Below are 21,287 nucleotides of genomic sequence, written 5' to 3'. Positions count from 1 at the left end.
GGATAGTTCTTGATGTTTTGTAGAAACAGCGGGTGTTTTATGGTGGTTTGTTTTGTTTTTTTCCCCTGTGTTCCTGCCTGCTGTGACACGGACACATGAAAGAGGCAGCTCTTTACTGAACACGTTGCTCTGGAGGCTCTGTTACAGGGGAGAAGCCAGCTTCAAGGTCTTGTTTGTTGTCAAACTGACCTGGCGAGGGAAGGCTTGTATGTGACCTTCATGTCGCAAAAACAAACACGGATAGATAACACTCGTTGGAGCCAAGGATTTTTTTTATTTATTTTTTTTGCCTTCTGACTCTCAGAACTGGCTCAAGATTTTTGCCATTCTGTTCTTCTCTTAGTCTGGACTGTGCCAGAATTATCTAAGGTATCTTCACGTTTATAGCAAGGGCTTTTAATCTGAGTCTCTGCAGACAGCCTCAAATCTTTCATATCACATTACCGAATGTGGCTTAGAAAACATCGATGCCCTTGGCTTTTTATGGCTGTACCAGTTGTTGCAAACAAGCTGCTAATCAAGTATGCACGATGCAAAATGAACTGCATGTGCTGCCACAGACAATAAAAATAGATAACTCCTTCTTGCTTTGGTTTAACGTCTTTGTAAGAATAAAACAAACTACCAGCCTGCATTAGAGTAGCAGCCAACCTTATACTGGAGTGTTTGGCAGGCAGGATGTATTTTCATTTATTCTCAGGTTTTTAAGCATGGCCACAATTAGTGGGGAGTCAGACTAATGAGAGGAGGCAGAATTGGTGAGTTTGTGGTTTGAAGAGTGACGTGTAGGGTGGGCAAGGTAGGAGATTTCAAGACTGGGGAAAATAAGAATGTTCCAGGATTGCCTTTTAGGTATTTGGGGTGGTTTGTCCTTTGAGAGCCATGCTGGATCACGCTGGATGTCTCTGGAGCTACTGTTCACACTCAGTTCCCCCAAGTAAGACTCTCACTTTCATTTTTAAAGCACTGGCTTTTTTAAAATAAACAAAACCTGGCCCTGATGTAAAGGTAGGAAGCTCACTGTTGTGCCACCCTGCCTGTTTCATTAGCCTGGAGTAATGATTGCCTTACAGGAATCCAGTAGGTCTTGGTTATTCTTCCAGGAAATAAATGAAATAGAACGAAGAAGAGTGTGTCTTAAACCTGACAGGTCGAGATCATTTTTCTTAATGTTTGAGTTACCTAAAGAGCACTGAGAATGTGTCTGGACAAGAGAGGGCTGTAGATTACATGAAACAGTTAAAAGTCCCAAAATATTGAAAAGGGAAGAGGGCTTACTGAGCAGTAAGGTCATCAGAAAGGGAGCATGAGCTTGGGTCTGTGCGGTGGGAGGGAGAGGTGCTCTTCTGCCATGCTCAGAAGCGATGGGGAGACATCAGTTGTGGTCTGGCCTGGCTTATTGAGCTCAGAACTGATCAGTGATGATCCCCTTTGAAAACACAACACCCAAGGAAGGAAAGGGCTGCGTCTCGTTATGCTCCTCAGGGAGGTGATGCCAAGTGAGCACCGAGATGACTCGTGTCCATCCTGCCCTCCCTGTCCCCATCTCCTTGTCCTTACCAAAAGTGCTGCCAGGCTTTGATAGAGCTTTCCCAGAGCGTTTAAATTTATTTCCATTATCTTTGTAGCTGCAGTTGAAGCTCATTTGGGTTATTTTCTGTGAAATGTAGGCTTGAGTGCCAGCTATCAGGGAAGGAAAGCATGTGAGGGCTGAAGACTTCTCCTGCACGTTGCTTGCCGAGGTCTGTTTGCGTGTTGCACAGAAGATGAAGTCTGTCACCTCGTCCTATTTAGCAGTCATTTCTCACTCCAGCACTGTCTGTTCTCATCAGTTGCTGTGCTTCTGTGACAATGTATTTTTAAAAAGCTAATAAAAATACCATTCAGAAGGACAGCCTTCCGTTAAAGGCAATTAGAGCTTGAAAGGCCTTGAGGAGGCCACAGAGCTTCTGTTGCTTCCGCTGCTCCTCGTGATTTGGGGCAGAAGTAGGCAGATGAGCAAAATGCGGATGGGTTTCACCTCGTTCCTTCAAGTGCTAGAGGAAAGCAAGGGAAACCATAGGAAAACCAAAGAGGTTTTTGCTTTTGGGCTTGAAGGACAGCTGGAGGAAGGGGAGGGAGCTCTTCCATCAGCAGCGGCCGCAATTGCAGAGCGAGCGCAGCCCGTTGTGCAGGCGTGCTAATGCCTGCTTGATTAACGGGCACTGAAAGGAGCTGGGCATTAGAAGAATAGGTTGGTCTTGTTTCTGTAATTGGACTGTCACTGTGTCTGGATTTACTCCGCGCGGAAGGAGGTTTAAATAACGTGGGCTCACGCCAGAGGAATTACTCTTTTGCCAGCACTCTTGGAGCTGCCCCACAGCTCCTTCCCTGTGCCCTGCAGGCTCTTTCCAGAGCACGGCGCGCCAGCCAGTGGCATTTCTGATTTCCCTGCTCCGTGTCCCTGGCTGTGACCCAAATTCCCAGCACCACTGCAAGTAATGGCCTATGAGAAGCCTCTCGTGTGGGACAGATTGACTTCTCTTTGTTTTTTCCCATTTAAAAAATAAATGGCAAGCCATTTTGCTCTGGAAGTGATTTCTGGACTGCATTGTGAGCATTCTCTGGGTCTTTGCTCAAAGGTGAGACCTGTGATATTACTGATGGTGTTTTAATTCTGCAGAGCAGCACCAACTTTCAAGCCCTTCGATCTCCTTATACACATACATGCAGGTGTGTCTCATCCACGGTGCGTGGTGCAGGGATGGCTTCAATACCGCAGCCTCAGGCTGTGCTGGTTTTGTACCAGAATAATGACTGAGGTGCCCGGGGGTCTGTCCAGGCTGATCTGGACATCTCACTGAGACAGCACGCAGGTTTGCAGCACAAGGGGTCACTGCGGTGCACCACTGTCTCAAACACAGGTAGTGCTGTTACTTGAAATTCAGGCATGGTGCAGGGAGCATCCCCCCTTCCCTGGGAGAGCTGCGGAGGAGGAGAACACTCGTGCTGTGTGGGGTCTGTAAGTCATATCTGAGCAGCACAGAGCCCCTCTCCCAAGGGATGGCCCAAGGGTGTTTGTTAGGAACACAAATCTGGCTGCTCCGTGTCAGACCAAGGGCTCTCTGGTGCAGCATTCCAGTTCTGGCAGGGGCTTGTAGCTGTGCTGAAGGACAGCAGAGCAGAACCAGGGCAGATTTCTCCCAGCTGGCAGCCCAGCGTCTTCCCAAGCAGAGCTTGACCTCTCTGCTTTGAAAAACTTGTCTTAAAACTGGACAGCAAAATATGATTGTAACACCTGTTAATGGTTTACCGTGCGACTGAGTCTTTAATGAGGTCTCAGCCGGCATTTTGGGAGGTAATTAGTGCAGGGGAAGGAACTGGGGTGGTCTTGGACAAGATTGAATAGAAGATATCTTGATTTTTTTCTATGGATCAGGAAATAGAGCAATTTTCTGTTGCCTGTGGCAGTATCTCAGAACCCGCAGAGGTTTGGGATGTCCTCTTCCCCCGGGGGCTCCCTGGAGAGCGTGGCTTCGAACGGCCCTTGTGTGGAGCTGTGATTTCCACAGCTGGTTTCCAGATTCGTATTACAGAGGAGCATTTAAAGAGAATCTTGATTTCCAGCCATGTTTTGTCAGCCCTGTGGTAAGTGATGAAAAGCTCTTGAAAGGTAAGCCCTGTACTCTAGCCTAGGTGCTGTCAGATTCTCTTAAATCTCAGACTGAGGTGCACATCTGTCGTTGACATTAGAGCTGAAATGCAAAATTTTATGTTGCAGTAGGCTCCTTGGTTCATAAGCTAATCAGTAAAAAAGTGAAGTGGCAATATATTTAGTTTCCTTTAATGGAATATTAAAAATGGCTAAAAATAGGGTCAGCTGGGACATGGCTCCAAGGGAGAGCACGCTGCGAGCCTGGAGGCAGTTTCTGTATCTGGAGGCAGCACATGCTTCAGTTACTTTCCAAAAGGATGGATCATAGCAGGTGCTTGTGCTTCTGGTGGGTCTTCTGGCTGTTTCTTTTGGCTGATCCATGCATTTCAGTACAAAACTTACAAAACTACAGCTTAGTATAGCTGAGAGGTACACTTCTAAATACCTAACCCCTTCCTCTTGTGGGCTCCTCATCCCATGAGCCCTGCACTGAAGGAACTTGGTGTCAGCACAGGGAAGGTGGCAGGGTGGCTGTATGCAGCTGAATGGCTTTGGGGCTCAGTGCTCGAGGAGGGTTGAATCCATGTGCCTGCGTCCAGCTTGGATTTAGAGCAAGCCAGGCATGGCAATGCAGCCAGGCACTCAGCTCTTGTTGGGGTTTCAAGTCCGCTTTAAAGCTTAAATCTGTGTTTTAGTCTAGTTTGTGTACTAGGATAAACACTGATGTATTTTAGTTATTTCTGTCAGAGGTAACTGAGGTTCTTCCTTTGGATAAGAAGTAACCCTTCCCTTGTTAGAGTAGCACGAGGTCTAATGGCAGGTTACTGTAGCTGGGTCTCCAGGCTGTGGGATGATTACTTCAGTTCTGTATGGCATTTCCACTGCTGTATTAACATACAAAATAAATAAAATAATTGGGTTGGTGGGACTCGAGTTCCTTTTCAGAAGTAAGGGAGTAATTCAAGAGGAAAATATCTGGAATATGAGGACATTCTGTTCTTTCTCCGTATTTATTGCAGCAGGGACTCAGACACCTATATTTTATGGATAGTTGCTTCCCCATAAGGCTGCTGCCCCATTCTCAAAAAATATTACACCATTTGGAGATCATTATGTGAAACTGTATCATCTAGTTTTTCCCTGCAATCCTGTGCTGTGAACTAGCTGCTGCTGGCTACAGTCTTGTCAGGGTGAGCTTTTCCCTGACCCTGATTCTTTCCTTCAGACAAAAAACGTTCCAATTCCAACACCTACAGAAAAGTTTCTTGGCTAAAAGACTGCTGTGCAGAGTCAGACAGAATAGTGGCCCTGCTGATTCATGTAACTTGAGGGAAAAAAAATTGATTAATAGATCTTTTTAATGTGGCCTGAAAATTTATTATAGCTGCAAGGCTTGAGCAGCCACCTCTGCAGATGATTTCCCTCTGCTTTAGGAGGACCGTGTTAATTTTGGATTGATTATAGACTTAGATGTACTCTGAAGCTGAAGAAAAACACTTTTTTTTTAACATATGGATAGAAGGAGAAGAAGAATATTTAACTTTTAATGATTGATTTTTCCTCAAGAGTTCTCCAGTTGGAATCTTGATCTTTCTTTTCACGCTGGACTTGTTGGTGGAGTTGCTGGGCTTCAGGATGGATGCTGATGTCCCGAGCTGCTTTGCACTGAAGTTCCCACCAAAAGACAAGATATTCCAGAAGAGTATGGAAGTAGCCAGGAGCTTTGCTTCCTCTAAGCAGCATCACTGATAAAACCTCCTGCCTTGACAGATAACTTTTTCAAATATAGCTGAAGGAAGCAATGCTTGTTCTCCTTGGTGGGGAGTGCTGCAGGTGGCTGTTGGGATGAGGATGCTCCAGTCCTTAACGCTACCCATTTTGTACCTGCAGGAAAGCATTCACGCAGAAATCACCATTCCTAAAACTTTAACTGTGGTCCTACTTGTTACTAATTTATGATTGTAACTGCTTATTAATTTATAATTATAATGGCTGGATGAGGATCCACTTTAAAAGCATCTCTCTCTTCTCAACGCTCTCTGTTCATCAAGCCTTTGTAGGGAGTCATCTAAAAGAAAACCACAATGCTGCTGCTTCTAGCAGAGTTTTTCCATTTGTTTCCTCATCAGTGTGCATGTATTAATTCACATTAACGAGTATAAATGACTACAGTTTGCTAAGGAGTTGCGAGTGCATGGAGATTGATCTTACCTGCATCATCTTTCAGCTTGCTGACCTTGTGAGCACAAAAGGGTGCTCAAAATAATTGCCTGATGTTTGGTACCTCCGAGGCAGATGCTGTACGATCAGGGGGCTGTAACCGTGTGCTGCTGAGCTCCTGCAGCAGTCAGGAGGAAGGACTTGAGGCATCTCTAAGCATGGAGCATGGCTTTCTGGTGAAAGAAGAGGAAAAGAACATCCAACAAGTACAAAAATAGTGCAAGCTGGCATTTCTCATCAGCAAACATTTAGTGCCTTTCAGGCTGTGTTGCTTGTGGTGACAGAAAGTGGCAATAAAGAGCAATTGGGTGCTGCAAATCGGTCCCTTGAATAATTCAAAATAGTCCAAAATGACATAATCGGTTTACAGGTGCTTAATCAACCCATCTGATCGCTCAGAGGTCTCTTGGGGCTTCATACTGATGGTCTGGGCAGGTGTTGGTCTTCTCCTCGATGCTACTGCGTGTGCCTTCTGGTTTCCACGTCATGTTTTTGCTTCAAAATGCTTTATTTGAACAAACAATTCCAGACGGTTTTAAATGGTGAGCCAGTTATAAATGTTAAAATGTTCATGTGAGCAAGTAGTACTCTGTTGTATCCTACCGAACACGTAAAGACTAGAAAGGAAGCTGGAGAAGAAAAGGCAGTTGCCCTGCCTAGCTGCCCAAGGGAAATCAGTTGTAATAAAAGCCCGTGGTTCTTAGTAATGTCAAAAAGGCTCGTGAGGAGATTCTTTGCAAAATGAAGAGCTGGAAATTCAGTGTAGCACCTGGGACAAGCCAGAAATCCTTTTTTCCCTATAAAGACAGCTATTAGGCTGTATTAAAAGCAAACAGTCCTCTAAATGCTTTCGGTGATTATTCCATGAGGAACGCTGCGTTCATTTTGAGCAATCCTAATTAAGGAGACATTGGGGAAATTTAGAGATGCTGCAATAGAGAATGTTGGGGGACAGAATAAAAGAAGCTGAAGTTAGCCAGGCAAACGGAGAGCAGCTGGTTTTACGGTCTGCAGGCTTCTGCAAGCTCTAAGTGAAAGAGGAAGCCAAGCGCAAGTCACAGAGGCTGATGTAACCACGAGTGATGGGACACGGTGTGAAAGGGCTGGGGTGAGCTCGTCTCAGGACAACTCTTCCCCAATAAATAAATCTTGATCAGAGCTATCCTGCCCAAGAGGAGAGGCAGGAAACCATCTCATTCGGGACCAATAAATTTTGGCTGCCCAGAGACCAGGGACGTGCGTCTTCATGAGCCGCAGGCGGGTGAGCTCATGGTCGCCGCTGCCCTCTGCCTTCCCTGATTCACAGCTGTGGGGTGGGAGAGCTGTTACAAATAATTGGTGTGAGGTGCACGGATCAGAGGACAAGACGGTCCGTCTCGCTTGTTCAAGGAATGAAGTCATTAGATTTACCAATTTGGAGACTTTCCTGTCCTTAGAAAATAATGACCTGCAGGATTTTGGTGCAGAACTGTCTGTTTTAATTTTGCGATGCTCTGAAAATGCCTTTAGAGAAGGGAGAAGAAGGGAATGGCCTTTGTGAGGGGTAAGTGAAGAACACTTTTCTCTGCTCACCCCGTGTCTGCCTGAATGGGACGTGCCATCGTGTTTTGCAATCTCAGCACACACGTTGTGTCCCAGCAGAGGAGATGGGAGGAAGAGAGACCTGCAAAATACTCTTCTCCTAGCATCTCATAACTGGATTAGGTTTGTGTATTCCCCTATTTCCTTACAGAGCAAATGACTTCTAGTGCAGCACTAGATTTTGGGGCTAATGAGGAGAAATTGGCCACAGGCTTTCATGCAGTACTTGCAATTAGAGGGAATGAAATTGGATGCATTATTTAAACATTAAGAGGGGCGGTTGTAAGGTGCTTAACCTTGTCGCTCTTCGAGGAAATGGGGAATTTGTGCGAATCCTTTCATTAGATAGCATTTTTGGAGAGAATGTGAAGTTGGCTTGTGTTAGGGATGAGAGGTTCATGAGGTCTCCCTCCCCTGGCACGTGGGACAGATCAGGCATCACTCCAGGACAGTGCAGGAAAGGGGAAATAACACGCGACGTGCTGCTGGTGATGGCTGTGGATGTAGGAGACATCTCATGTTTTGATGTTTGGAGTTTGAAGCCCAAGCAATGGCACGTAACAGGAGGAAACTGGAGATCATGAGCTGATTACTGCAGGGCTGTACGTGCTGCATAGATCCAGTGGTGAGTGACAGGTCATTCCTGCAGTCGAGTTTAATGGGGTTATGCGTCTTGGTAAGGTTCAAAGTGATTGGAAAGCTAATCTCATTAACGTGTTTGCTAAATCTTCTAGCCATAAAGTGTTCCGGTTTATTATGCCAAGGGGAAAACAACATAAAAATCTTCTGGCCTTAAATTCAAGCTGTAACTTAGGTACAAAAGCCAGTTCAAGTAATTTCCTATTAATTTCTTTGAATGATTCTTCTTTTCTGCCCCCGTCCCTGTCTGAGAGAGGTCCTAACACAAAGGTGGCTGCAGAAAATCTTCTCACTTCTTAGCATTTCAAGAGAAGTTTAAGTTGATGGAAACCAATGAGGCTAATGGGGGATGAGCCTCTCTGCACCCTGCTGTCAGATTTTTTTTTTGGGGGGAAGAACCACATTGAGAGCAAAAAAGGGCTGAGTTTCAGCTGATCATTTTGGATAACCTGAGCACTCCTTACAGCCTGGAAGATTCCCTGGAAACCCCAGCAAGCACCATAATTCACGTAGGTGGCACGTATTTCAGAGTAGCAGAGCTAAATAAATTCTCTTGTACTAGCTGAATTTGGGGGAGAAAAAAAAACACTGTGGCGTGGCTTGAAATGTTGACGACTTACAGAGCCTGAAATGGAAATGCACTGCTGGTCCTTGGGATGCACGGCAAGGAACGCGGTGTTGCTGCAGTGGGTGGCTCTGAAGCAAACTTGTCTGCGTGATGCATCTGCACGGCTCTGGCTAAACAAACCAGAACAGCGTAGGCTAAATGTCATGAAATACAAGGCCCTGTGCTGTCTTGTTTGGGTTTCAGCTGGTGATCTCCAGCTTGTGTGTTGTCTCTGTTTTATAACTGGACAGAGACAGGGTTGGCAATGATTTGTTTAAATTTGCAGTGACAAGAGCTGAATCGGAAAGAAGTACCCAAAGTCCAGGGCTGCTCCTCGCCACCGGCTGCTTCACAAAGCACAGAGAGCGCTCTGCAGGCACCAGAGGGACATCAGCTGGCCAAATTTGTATTACACCACATCCAGAAGGCTTTAACTCTCACTCTGGAGTCACTTTCTGTTGATTTCTCATTAGAAATATGAGGTGCTGTCTTGCTTTCTTGCTTTTTCCATCTGTAAATGGAATAAAATTTGTTCAAGAAACATCTCCTTCCCCCTCAACGTCCTCGTCTAGACCTTTGGTAAAAGCAGCACCAGGACATTTGTAGAACTTGTGGAAAATTGCTTTTGGATACAGTCGTTCTGAACTTGTAACCCCTGCCCCCTTCTGTGCTTTTATTTTCTTTAACTGGTCTTTGTTATTGTGTGTTTTCAATGCAGCTCCCCAGAGGAATTTTGAAATCGCCTTCAAGATGTTTGACCTGAACGGCGACGGCGAAGTGGACATGGAAGAGTTCGAGCAGGCAAGTTGAACGGCAGGGTGATGACTTTGTGCTGCAACACCTTGGTTGTCTCTGCAGCACTTCTGACTGTGCTGTACATTTCTGGCTACTGCTGGCTTCTGGCTTTTCCTCCTGTGCTCTGCTGCTGTGCCTTGGTTTCTGCTTTTTTTTTTTATTGGTCATTTCACAACGTACTTTTTCATTCAGCCAGGACAACTTTAAGTACAAATTCCAGTTTCCTGAGATTTTCTCCCAGAGGTATCTTTACAAGGAGTCACCTCTGAAGTAGGCAAAGAATTTTTTTTTCAACTAGTATCAAAGGGCTCTGACCCTAATTTCTTCCATAGCTTTTATTTTACTGATTACTTTTGTGTTCAGAGGATAACCAGGACTGGTCAGCTTCAAAGAAGAATTTAGCCATTTATTTTAATGTGATCCAAAAACATATATTTATTGAGAGGATGTCCCCATTAGTTGTTTTCTCCTGCTTCGTGCAGTTTGCTTAGCAGAGAGCATGCAGGCTGACTTTTTAAGGAGCTTCATCTGCGTGTCTGATGCAAGTGAGCCCCTCATGTAAGATGTGATTTGTGATACTGCTCTGGTGAGAATTTATCAAAGGCTTGAGCTGTCAGTGGGGAATAAAGTGGTGTCTCCAGCTGTAATGCAACTCAGCTTTCCCGTCACCAGTATTTCTAATAATGAGTCGCCACCTCTGTTATTTCCTGATCTACCAAATATTCATGGGGTCCCTGATGCTTTTCTGACCCCACGTATCGTGGAGCTGTGTGTTAAATGGGTGAGTGGAAGCTGTTGCTTGGGCAAAGGAAAAGAAGACTCCGTGGTCAGAAAAAATAACCTGCCCTTGCTTTTTTATGCTGGAGGACGTGTGTGTTGCAGTTTGGAGACAGCAGAAAGCTGTTTGGTGGTATTTGAGAACAAAGCAGCCCTGAATGAGGAGTTACGAATTCTTACTCAGGCTGATTGAATGACTGCTTAACATCAGGAGAGTCTGTAAGAGGTCACGCGTGGGGCATTTGCTCTAAATGGAAAGAACTAGTGGCAAAGCAGCTCTGGGAAATTTACCACCGCCACTTCCAATCTTCTGCTGTCATCCTCCCTAAATTATTTTGGGTTTGGTGCTCTTAGTTTGCTCTGGAGCTGTGTAATGGAGCTGATTAACTGCATGTCCTTAGATACAAACTTCAGACAGTGATAACACTGGAGTGTGCTTATCTCCAGTGTGGTATACCTTGAAGCAATCACTCGTGTTGTAAATCTAGGAGCTGGTTCTTTTTTCCACTGAGTGCAGATTCGAATGCCCAGCCATGCCCAGGGCATGGTGCTGCTTAGCGCTGCCTCTCTAAACACAGATTTAGCTTGGAAAACAGGAAACCAAGTTCCTATAGTCAAAAATACTGCTCTTCCTTCTATATTTGCCGAGTACATGGATATAGTACTGCACCACAGGCATCTCGTATTTAACTGTTCAAGATGTGTTTTACAGTAGTTGTTAATGGCCTAAAGAGAAATCAGTTGTGTAGATAAATGCGTTGAAGGAAAATGGGAAATTAGCTGCCTACTGAAATTGCAGCAAAGGCCAAGGAATTAACGCAGGTGTCATGCTTGGCTGTTTTAATACCTAGCTGAAGAAAGGATGCATATTTTGGAAGTGCTAAGAAGACGAAAGCACAAAATAGATTTAAGTAATCTCAAATCATCTGGTAGGCAGCAGGAAGTTATCCGTGCATTAAGTCACACAAAAATCCTCAGGAAGGGGAACATATTTTTGTTAAGCTCGTTGGATGTGTCACTGCATCTATAGAAAGGAATAAAGTTACTGTTTAGCATCGGAATGTATTGAAGACTGATCTTCCAGAGCTTTTGAGTCAGCGGATGAAGGGACTGCTTCGGAAAGTGAGAAGCACCTGACAATATCGAAGCCTGGAAAAGTGTTGGAGAACACGAGCCTTTTGACCCAAGTGGTTAGTTGAAGCAAATTGCCACCATCTGCTCCTTGCAGATAGCAGCATAACTGATTTGCTGCACTTTGCAAACAGAATTAAGGTAAACACATAGCTTCACTGGGAGGCACGTGGATTTTTTTTTTTTGTATAAGCACGTACACAATGATTTGTAAAATAAATATTTTCTCACTCCTTATGGAAATGCCTCAGGACGTTTTAAGGATGGCAGGGTTTGAAAACCTGTCCCATAAACATTGTACCTGGCAGGGACAGCCAGAATTGCCATTTCCTAGGGAATACGCCACTTGAAGCAACATCAGGTTAAAAGGGCAATGCCTTTTTGCAGAAAAGGGAAAGAAAAGATTGGGCTCGAGCATCCTACCATCACTGCTGGCTGTGGGCACGTGGGAATGAATTTCATACTCTGTTTTCACACATCATCCTTGGAGAGAGCCAGCAGCAGGTCTCTCTTCTCATTAACATCTGCAGACCCTGAGTGTTCATCAAGGAAAAAAAAATCACTTGTGGTAATGGAGCTAATATGCGAGTGAGAGGCTCTAACTACCCACCAGGAAGATATTAATTTCTTGTGCCTCGCTGAAGAGCCTCGGATTTTTTCCTGCTGATGCATATACACAGTGCATAGTGCTAAATAGTTTGGTGCCTGTATCAGGATCATCTTTAGCTTCTCATCCTTCAGGATGTAAACCAGAAATTGTTAGTTTACGCTCCCATTTTTAATTAAAATGTTGGATGAAAAGCAGTTAACTTGCAGGCAGTGTTATAATTTCTCTACAAACCATTGCTTTTAACTATTTTCCTTGATTTTTTCCCCTTGTCTGGTCCAAAAGCCAGAAGAGATCAAACGCTTAAGCTGCAATGCATTTAAAAATAAAGACGACAGCAAAGCATCTGTGCAGAGCCGTACGATCGATGAGCTGTGGGGGAGGACAGCACTGGCAGGACTGGAGAACAACTTGTGGCGGCTGCCTGCATTGCTGGGTATTAGGAGAATTCCCGACAATAGGTACCAGCCAAATGGGTTTGGCTCCGGTGCCCACAGATGGATGTCCAGACTGTCTGGGGCTTCTTACGGATGGGGAGAGAAAGAGAGAGGGCCATGGGTCTGCCTGGCCTACGGTGCCGTGTAAATAACAGCCGGGAGGAGATGCTCTATCGAACCGTCTGCAGCGGGGTAAACATTTGCTTCTGCAGAAGCAGGGGCAGGTTTCCAAGCTGGTCATAAACTGCATCGCTTCAGACAGCTGATAAATATTTGCCTGAAACGTGCGTGCGGAGCTCACGGTTCAAGCGGAGCACAAAGCAAAAGAAGGAGCTGCTGTTTCCAGGGCTGCTGCGAACCAGAGGACAAGATCCTTCCTCACAGCACAGTGCCTATTTCAAAAGAAAATTGGCAGGAGGAGGAGGAGGCTGAAGGCGAAGCAGCAGGTTTTGCTGGAGCTCCAGAAAGCCCCTGGGAGCCTCTCCTTGCTCTGTGGCTACCTGTACAAGACACAGCACTATCCATCTGCCTTGGTTACCCCTCACATTTGCATGGGATGCTTAAAATAATGAGTTCTTGGATTTTTTGAGCTGTTGCGTCCTTCAGTTTGATCTTTTCCCGTGTCTTAGGGGGCAGTGAGCTTGTCCTGGGTATCCTTGCCCTGTCCCGTAGCATCCGTTCAAGTTGTGTGATGCTTTCTAGAAGTCATGACATGCTGCCAGGAGCTCAGGAGGAAGAGTTTTTTTAACTGGTAAACCTTGTGCCTCTCCTCTGCGGTCTCCATCCCTTTTTAAACACAGGACTGTGCACGATGTTCATGCACTCTTCTCTGCAGCTGCTCCCCCATCCCTGCGCATGACTTCTCACTTTCCGGGTGTTTTGTTCAGCTTCTTGACCACAGAACTTGACCAGGACATGCACACGGATGGTTTGCTGTGATTCCCAGAGCAGAGGCTTTTGTAAGATACCGCTGTTACAGTGCGTAACCTCACACTTGGCCGTGTTTGTGCAAATATCCGTCTGCTGATAACCCAGATGTGTTGTGGGGTGTGTTCTGCTGGGGGGTTGTTTGGGCTGATGCTGTCTGAGGAGCCCTTTGCTCTGCTTTGGGCAGCCCCTGCCCAAAGCTCAGGTGATAGAGGAGCTTACAGTCGTGGCAGAGAACGTCAGGCAGCAAGAAGGGGTGCCCTTGGGTAGAAAAACCCTGATTTTGTGCATGGGGCAAAGGAAATGCGATGTGAGCTAGCTGGAGCTAGTGCCAGCTAACCAGGATACTTGGTTAAAAGAAGTCCAATCCAAGTGGATTTGGTGCTAACATTTGTGTTGTTTTTTTTTTAGGTCCAGAGCATCATTCGCTCCCAAACCAGCATGGGCATGCGCCACAGAGACCGGTCGACCACTGGGAACACCCTGAAGACTGGCTTCAACTCTGCGCTGACGACCTACTTCTTCGGGGCGGATCTGAAGGGGAAGCTCACCATCTCCCACTTCCTGGAATTCCAGCGCAAGCTGCAGCACGATATCCTCAAACTGGAGGTTTGAGTTACTTTTGTGTACGGGGAAAGGGCAGTGCAGCACGTCCGTGCCGAATTTGTGATGAGTGTGGTGCTCCCCAGGAACACCTCCAGCTCCCTGCAGTAGCAGAGAGCTTTTTGGAGCTCTTGTGGAGCTGCAGCAGCAGGAGGCAGGTCCTGGTGTGTGTCCCTCCACGTGGGGCTTGCTTAGCCTCAGCACTGCCTAAGTGGTGATTGAGATGCTCTAGAAAAAGGCAAGAGGTGGCCAGCAGGCTGTTGCTCCCTTACCAAGACAGGTTTGTCTCAGTCCTGGTGAGTGGGCTGTGCCTGGAAGGACCAGCAGTTATAACTTTCACAAAACTCTTTCCCCATTTGCTTCACTGTTGTGAACATTTCCGCATTCAATAAGAACTGTCCGTCTATTCTGACTCTTCTGCCTTGAATTGAACTGAATGCCTCCTTTTTAATTTGCATCACCATGAGTTAACAGCAGCACCCAGTCTCCTCCTTGCAGTTGCATAGCTTGACTTCAAGCAGCAAGCTTCAAAATTTGGTTTTTAAATAATGTGAGTGCAGGAATAGCAATGGGGATTCTTTGGGGTCTGTCTCGGCCCCCAGGTGGAACTGACTTGGTTTAATGCAACGCACTTCTCTGGAGCAGGTTCAAGCTGGTTTGTGTAAAGCCAGGTTTTCATTTGCGTCAGAAGTAAGGATTTTGTGCTCGAGAAGTTGTCCTCCCAGCCATAACGTGGTTAAGGCAGCATTCAGAGGTCGCTAAGGCTTCTGCCTGGTGTGTGAATGCCCACGTGCTCAGGCTGTGGGATCCAGCTAATGAACGGCGTTTTATTAAGGTACCATCAAGTCAGCCACTGTGAACCCAACCTGAATTTATTCCCTCTTCTGTTTGGAGATTTACAAAGTAAGGAACTGACTCAAGGACTAGGCTTTTTGTGGGGGTAATTGTCCGGTTAGCTGAGTTCATTTAACTGCTCATTAACGCTGGCGGTGTGCTGCGCGTCTGCAGGGGAATAGGTTGGTGGAGGAGAATGTTCTTTATGGGCTGGAAAGTGTCAGTTCCTCGCAGCTCCTCTACGAATGGAAAATGGATGAAATACTTTTTAAGGTTAAGAAACCTAAGGTGAAACTTCAACTCAAAAGGAAGAGAAATAGAGATTTCGTCCTTGCTTGCTGTTCTGCTTTGGCTTCCCACTGCCACTTTCTCTCCAGGGCCAGGCGATGAGCAGGCACTCAAAGGATTATTTCGAACTGTGCTGGAGTTGTGTGCCCCCTCCATGGGTTCCCATATATCTCATTAGGAAGCAATGGGTTTTTAGCTTCTTGGTACTTTTTTGTTCTTTTCCTTCTGCAACAGTTCATTTCTAATGTAGTTCTTAGTGACTTCAGCCAATTGTCCATCTTTCTGGTGAACATTTAGCTGCCTTTCTAAGATGCTATTTGTTAATTTGGGGTAGTACAAGATAAGATGTCTTGGTAAGTTAATGTCCTAAAAGCATTGTTACTGAATTCACGAGGGCACCCTTGAACACAGTACCATGCTGTGCTTAGCATTTTTGATACTCATTTGAACTGAAAAATTGAGCTGTGGAAGGGGAACAGTTTTGTTCTGCCAAACTTGTCTCTTTTTCCTGAGTTCATGGCATTAAGGCACCTGATTTTTCTGTTCATAGTTCTCATTGATTTAGGCAACAGACCTATTTCTGTCCTCAGCATTATGTAACGTAGCCGCTCTCCTCTCATGCTTTTATCTCTTCTGACATTATCTCCCACCTTCCCTCCTTGCTTTGCATGTGATGTTTTTGTTCACGTTAAGTGGCTTTTCACACAAGTGCCTAGCGAGTTCATGGCGTTCCTTTTCCAAGGAGGGCTCTAATGAACTCAGCCCCTTAAAAACACGGTAAGTCAGAGAGGGGATGTTCCTCAAGTATTTACCCTGATCTGTGCAAACCAGAAGGGCCTAAGAGGTGGTGTTAGGAGATAGCTGTACTGCAGAGCAACAGGTAGCTCTCAGGTACGTTTTAAGGCTTCCCTGGTGTTGTGTGTCTGTCTCTGGGTGATGACCCTGCGAGCACAGTGGTGTTGGATCCATCAGAAAGTGCCCGGCTGCCCTTGCAGGTCGTCTCTGGATCCTTGTCAGAGTAGCTGGAGCTACCAGTGGGCAGGGAGGAGCAGAAAGGAGTTGGTGACAGCTCTGCCGGCCTCGTCTGCTGATTCTTGGCTGGCCTAGCAAAATCAGTACGCGGCCTGAAGGTGGGATGTTAATTTGAAAACCTATTTGTGTTCATTTTAAGTGTCTCAGTTCCCGAATAGGCTCTGGGGAAACGTACCATGAGCATGTCTGAAGATCTGTCCTGGGGATGGTGCAGCCTCTGAGTGGCACAGGACATCTGTTCTCAAACTGGGACTCACTTTTTCTTCATCCAGAAGATCTCTACCTGAAATAAGACTTTTCTTAAAACTGTTTTCCCTTCAGCTCAGGTTCCAGGTGTATCTGCAGTTAATACACTTAAGAATCATTTTTTTCTGCTGCCTGTAAAGGTAGAGCAGTAGTTTCTGACCACCTGAACCCACTTTTCTCGTACTGGTCTTGGTTATTTTTTCTGCTTCCCAAAATATTAGTGCGTATTTCCAAAGATTGAGCAGAAACTTTCTCAGAGTGATTAGATGAGGCAAAGCCACGAACATTTCAGTGTCCCAGAAGGGTGAAGTGCTGCCAGCATGGTTAAGTAACCGTGGCCACTGCCTCCTTCCCTGTTGCTTCACTTTATGAAGATGTAGCAATCGGCTCGGCTGTGCAAGGAAAGGATGAGCAAAGTAACCACAGCCGGAGGGAGAAGAGAAGCTTTTAACGGCTTGTTGCCACTTCTTGTGGTTTGGCTGCCTCGGTGATTTCCCTCCTATCTCGCTGCTTCCTTATTGTCTTCCAGACCAGAAATTGCATGCAAAGTGTGTCTGCTTCCTACAGGAGAGAGTTGCTAACCGGCGCCAACCCTGCTGTTGCTGAGTTTTCTATCTGTGCCGTAGGAAATAATACTTTTAGGAAGCTGTAGCATGAGCAGACTGGGAGTCCTTGCTGTGTTGTGAGTTGCTGTGGGTTACCTAGGGCTGTGTATTAGGAACCAACCCAGCCAGTGGGACAGGCTCCCAAAGTCCTTGGTGTTTTCTCTTTGCTATCCCAGACAGGTAACCCAAAATGTCCTAACAGCAGTGATTTCATCTCTGTGCTGAGTTGTGGGCTGTTTTCCCAGGTCTCTCTTTGCCAGCAGTGAGCTGGGTGCCTGTGGTGTAAAACCTCAGCCAAGGTTTTCATTTCCAAAGGGCCTGCAGAGAAATTTCTGGAGCACGTTGTTGCCCTGGAGGTTACTCGGGGAGGGCGTTTGTTCTCAGCTGAATGGGTGAAGCAGGTGCTAAGCCAACCCTACACCTCGTGGCTCTGGGCTGATGCCACAGCTGGACAGGCAAAGTTGTGCAGCACAGCTTTTCCCCTGGAAACGCCTGTTTCCACAAGGAGTGCTGATACCACTGCAGCTTGGCTTGTTTTCTTACCGAGAAGGGGTGATGGATGGAGTCAGGCTGTTCCGTCTGCTCATTTCTCGTTAGAAACCTTAGGTTCTTTTGGATTTCAGCCCTGTCTTAACCAATATTCTGGCTTCAGAAGGCATTTCTACAGCTTCTCAACCTGATTTTAGTCCAATAACTTGTCCCAAAGTGCCTTCCTCTTCTGAATCCCTGCACTGGGTTAGTTGGCAGCTGAGTCCTGTACTAATCAACAAAAACTACCATGCAGCTTACTTAAGCTGTGGAGTTTTTTGGTTTGGTTTGGTTTGTTTTTTTTTGCATTCAGCCTTGTTGCTCTATGGCCTTGCAGGCTGCTGCAGATTTTTGGTGGTGGTTAAAAACAGCTGAAAATGCACCTCTTGGAGCCTCTGCTTGTCACAGGGGAAGAGAGAACCAGCAGAGGATGGGGATCCACGTCAGGAGGAGCCAGGCGCAGTAACAGGTACCTCTGCAGGTGCTGCACAGCTTGAGAGTTGTGGCAGGAAGAGGTGGCCTGATCCCTCAGGGCGGTGAGAGGCAAGCAGTGGCTGCCAGGTAATGCACAGAATTAAAAACAGGCAACGCACGGAATTGGAGCAGGGGATGGGACATAAACCAGCTGAAAGCAGGATGGAAATGGGAGACTTCCAGCAATGGTCCTCTGCCACCCAGCTGTGTGAGCTGGGGCGCTGGGAGTTTCTAGACAGGTGGCTGCAATGATTTGGAGCACTCCCCATGGTTTTGATGCCATTCAGAGCTGCTGTCAGTGTGCTTTTGTCCTGGCATGTGAGTGGAAAGGGCCCCGTGAAGTGTTCCAGCTGCTCGTACTGCCTTCTTGGTTAGGGTTTGGGGAAAACTTGGCGCCCTGTCTTCATCCAGCCTAAGACTTGGTAAATTGAAGTGGGATGTAACTATGGGGAAAAATAATCTCAAAAATAATAAGTTAAGAGGTTGTGGCTTGGGTAGTTTATAGGGGAGAGATGGGAAATTGAGCTGTTTCAGTGAATGTGAAGAGTCACTGGAAAAGGCTGAGGGCGGTCGTTTTTATCTACCACTAAGCCCTTTATTGCTTGTTCTGCTGTTAAATGTGAGGCAAGGAAAGTTGGGGTGACTGTGTGTGCTTTGCGACGTTGCTCAAATGCACAGGGACAGCTTGGCCATCTCCTCCTTTGGGGTGGCTGGTGGTCCCAGCAGCTGTCACGATGCCTGGTTTGTGCCCCCCTGGCTGTGCAGTGCTGCTTTGTCGCTTGCACGTGCACCAGGTGACTGAAATGTGCCTGATGCAGCAGCTCTACGGGGGAAGCTGTTTGAAGATTTTATTAGGATTTCTATTTATTGCATTGTTAGTGCCAGGAGAGGGCTTTGCTCTGTAACAAAGCTGCTTTATGAAGTGTGCATAAATCCGCTCCTGCCGGGCAGCACGAGGAGCCCTCCTCTGGTGCAGGCAGCAGAGCACTTCGGTGGAGCCTGAAAATTAAACCCCCGGAGGGGTCAGGAGTCTGACTTCAGCATCATCCTTCTGCTGTCTGAGCAAACGTTTTGGTCACCTTACTCGGGAAGTGCAGCAGGTTTATTTTCTCGTGGCAAATTGAGCACCAAGGCCAAGCAGAAGCAGCATAAATCTCACCAGCAGTGACAGAGACCTTTTTTAATAACGCTGTGTGCCAGTTGCACAGGTTTGTAGTCGTGTTTTCAGGCTGTTTGGCTTGGGTGCGTGCAGCTGGCCAGTGGGTCTTGCTGCAGGGAGGTCGGGAGCTCCTTGTGTTGGGATCTTTGCTTTCTTCTTGTTCAGCAGGCAAGCAGGATGGAGAAGCTTCTCCATTCCTCACATTTGGGTACCAGGAATGTTATCAAGGGCAGAGAGCAGCAGCGGGAGCTGGGGCTCATTCCCTTCCTTTCCAAGCAGTCAGGAGAAGGCTTCCTTCCAATTCAACCAACATGCCCTTTCCTGGGGTATTACAGATTCCTCCCCTTTACATTTTCTTCATTTCATTCCCTCGCTGCTCGAAATTTCAAAATGCAGCTCCTTCCAGAGCTGGCAAGGAGTTACTTTGATTCATGAGGATGAAGTAAGGTATGGCCATCTTTACATAACCTTTTTTAATTGCTCATTAAAGCGTAACAAGTTGCTGGTGGCTAGAATTATTTTTTCCCCCTTGCAGGCAGTGGTGCCGTGCCAAGGCCAGTGAAATGTCAAAAGCATCTTTTAACCACCTGGTCTGCAGGGATTTCAGTGCTGCTGATGGATGTAAATTTTTAACTTTGCTACTACATATTCACTTTAAGCTGCTCTTGGAGAGCGGAGGGAAAGGGAAAATGGAAAGTATTCAAAAATCGGATTTTGATTTTGTGGAAACAGCTCCCTTTCTCTCCCATGCACATATATGTGTGTGTATTTATAGAGGTGGAAGATGCTGGGAGCACTGGGAGCATTTCTCCTGACCCAGTCCAGCTGTACAACCTACACTTGAGTCCAGGGAGCTGCAGCCCCACAGCTTCCTTCCAAATCCCTTTTTCTGGGGAGGGACAGATGAGGTTGCTGGGTTTTAGGAAGATAAACAGTGCTTTCTTTTTTTTTTTTTTTTTTTTTTTTTCCCCTGTCATATTTGTATATGCAACTTGACAAGAGAGCCTGGCAGCCTGCTTCTTCAGAACAGTAAACAGGCCCAGTGCTGCAGCAGTTTGCAGATAAATAATGTATTACAGCCTGTCAAATAAAGCTTTGAGCAACTACTACTTTAAAGGGTCATACATTGTGAATCTGAATATTACCCTACAAATCACTGTCCAGATCCTTTTGACTCCTTATTACACGCACAGCACCGCCTTCAAAGCAGGTCACCTTTTTCAAGCACCCTTAATACTGGCAGAAATAGTATCAGCAATATTTCTGTTCCGGATGTTTGTTTACCCAATATAAATAAACTCAAAAATCATCCCTCAGTGCTCTTTTCTCCATCCAAAAGCCCTTGTAGATTTTTTTTTCTTTGTGAATGGGAAATAATAAGTGGCACACATACATTTCTTTTATAGGTGCTTTTATTGAGAGTTTAGGGAATTTATGGATTGTTTTTTCAGTCGAAGCCTTCCTACAACTTTAGGGACATCACGCTGTCCGTGCAGCTCAGCAGTTAGTATTCCTCTCGCAGGGTAAGTCAATGCATTATATTCAAGTCCCACCCCACAACCCCCGCTGATTTCTCCCTTCTGTCACCCTGGGGCTGCTCGTGGAAGTAATGCTGAGCTCCTGTGCCTGCTGGAGCTGGGAGTTAAAAACCCTGCGATATTTGTCAGAAAAAAAGGTGGGCTCCTGATGCTTGCAGTTACAGAGGACGGGGTTTCGGCACTGGGGGATTTAGGTAGAAATTTCCCACGTGTCCTTTTAATGCTATTGCTTCTGATGAATGTATAGAGGAGGAGAATCAGCCAAAACAAGAAACCTGCCCTGAGGTGTCTGGCACCAAAATTCGACCTTTTTTGGAAGGAGCAGTGTCCGTGGGGTAAGCTACAAAGACACCAGTATCCCCTGAAGTTCTCTTTCCACCACACTGCTGTACTGCGGCTGAAGGACTCCTTCTGCCACGCTGACCCTGAGCAGGAAAAGCAGCAGCACAGCCCTGGCCTGAGACCTACGGAGCCTGGGATCTCAAAATCCATGCTGCTACAGACACGATGCTGCTTGTGCCTTGAGCCTTGGTATAAACTCTTATTCCTGGCTTCTCTGCTGTTTCTCAGACCTTACAAGTCAGCGCTGACAAGGTGAGGGGCCTGAGTCCGTGGTGGCATTTGC

General features: G+C 46.3%; 1 protein-coding gene across 3 annotated transcripts in view; it reads left to right on the top strand.

Annotated features, from left to right (window-relative positions):
• The window catches only part of MICU1 (mitochondrial calcium uptake 1), an 87,898-nt gene that overhangs the window by 53,835 nt on the left and 12,776 nt on the right, over window positions 1–21,287 (top strand). For all 3 annotated transcript variants that reach the window (XM_084525115.1, XM_084525117.1, XM_084525116.1), the window contains 2 exons: window positions 9,400–9,482; window positions 13,767–13,964. In XM_084525115.1, the coding sequence (XP_084381241.1) occupies window positions 9,400–9,482; window positions 13,767–13,964 (281 nt within the window). The remainder of the gene's footprint in view (window positions 1–9,399; window positions 9,483–13,766; window positions 13,965–21,287) is intronic.

Source organism: Aythya ferina (genome assembly GCF_964211825.1).
Source record: "Aythya ferina genome assembly, chromosome: 7".
Classification (NCBI taxonomy): domain Eukaryota; kingdom Metazoa; phylum Chordata; class Aves; order Anseriformes; family Anatidae; genus Aythya; species Aythya ferina.
The sequence above is the reverse complement of the archived record's forward strand: the minus strand, read 5'-3'. Positions and strand labels throughout refer to the sequence as shown.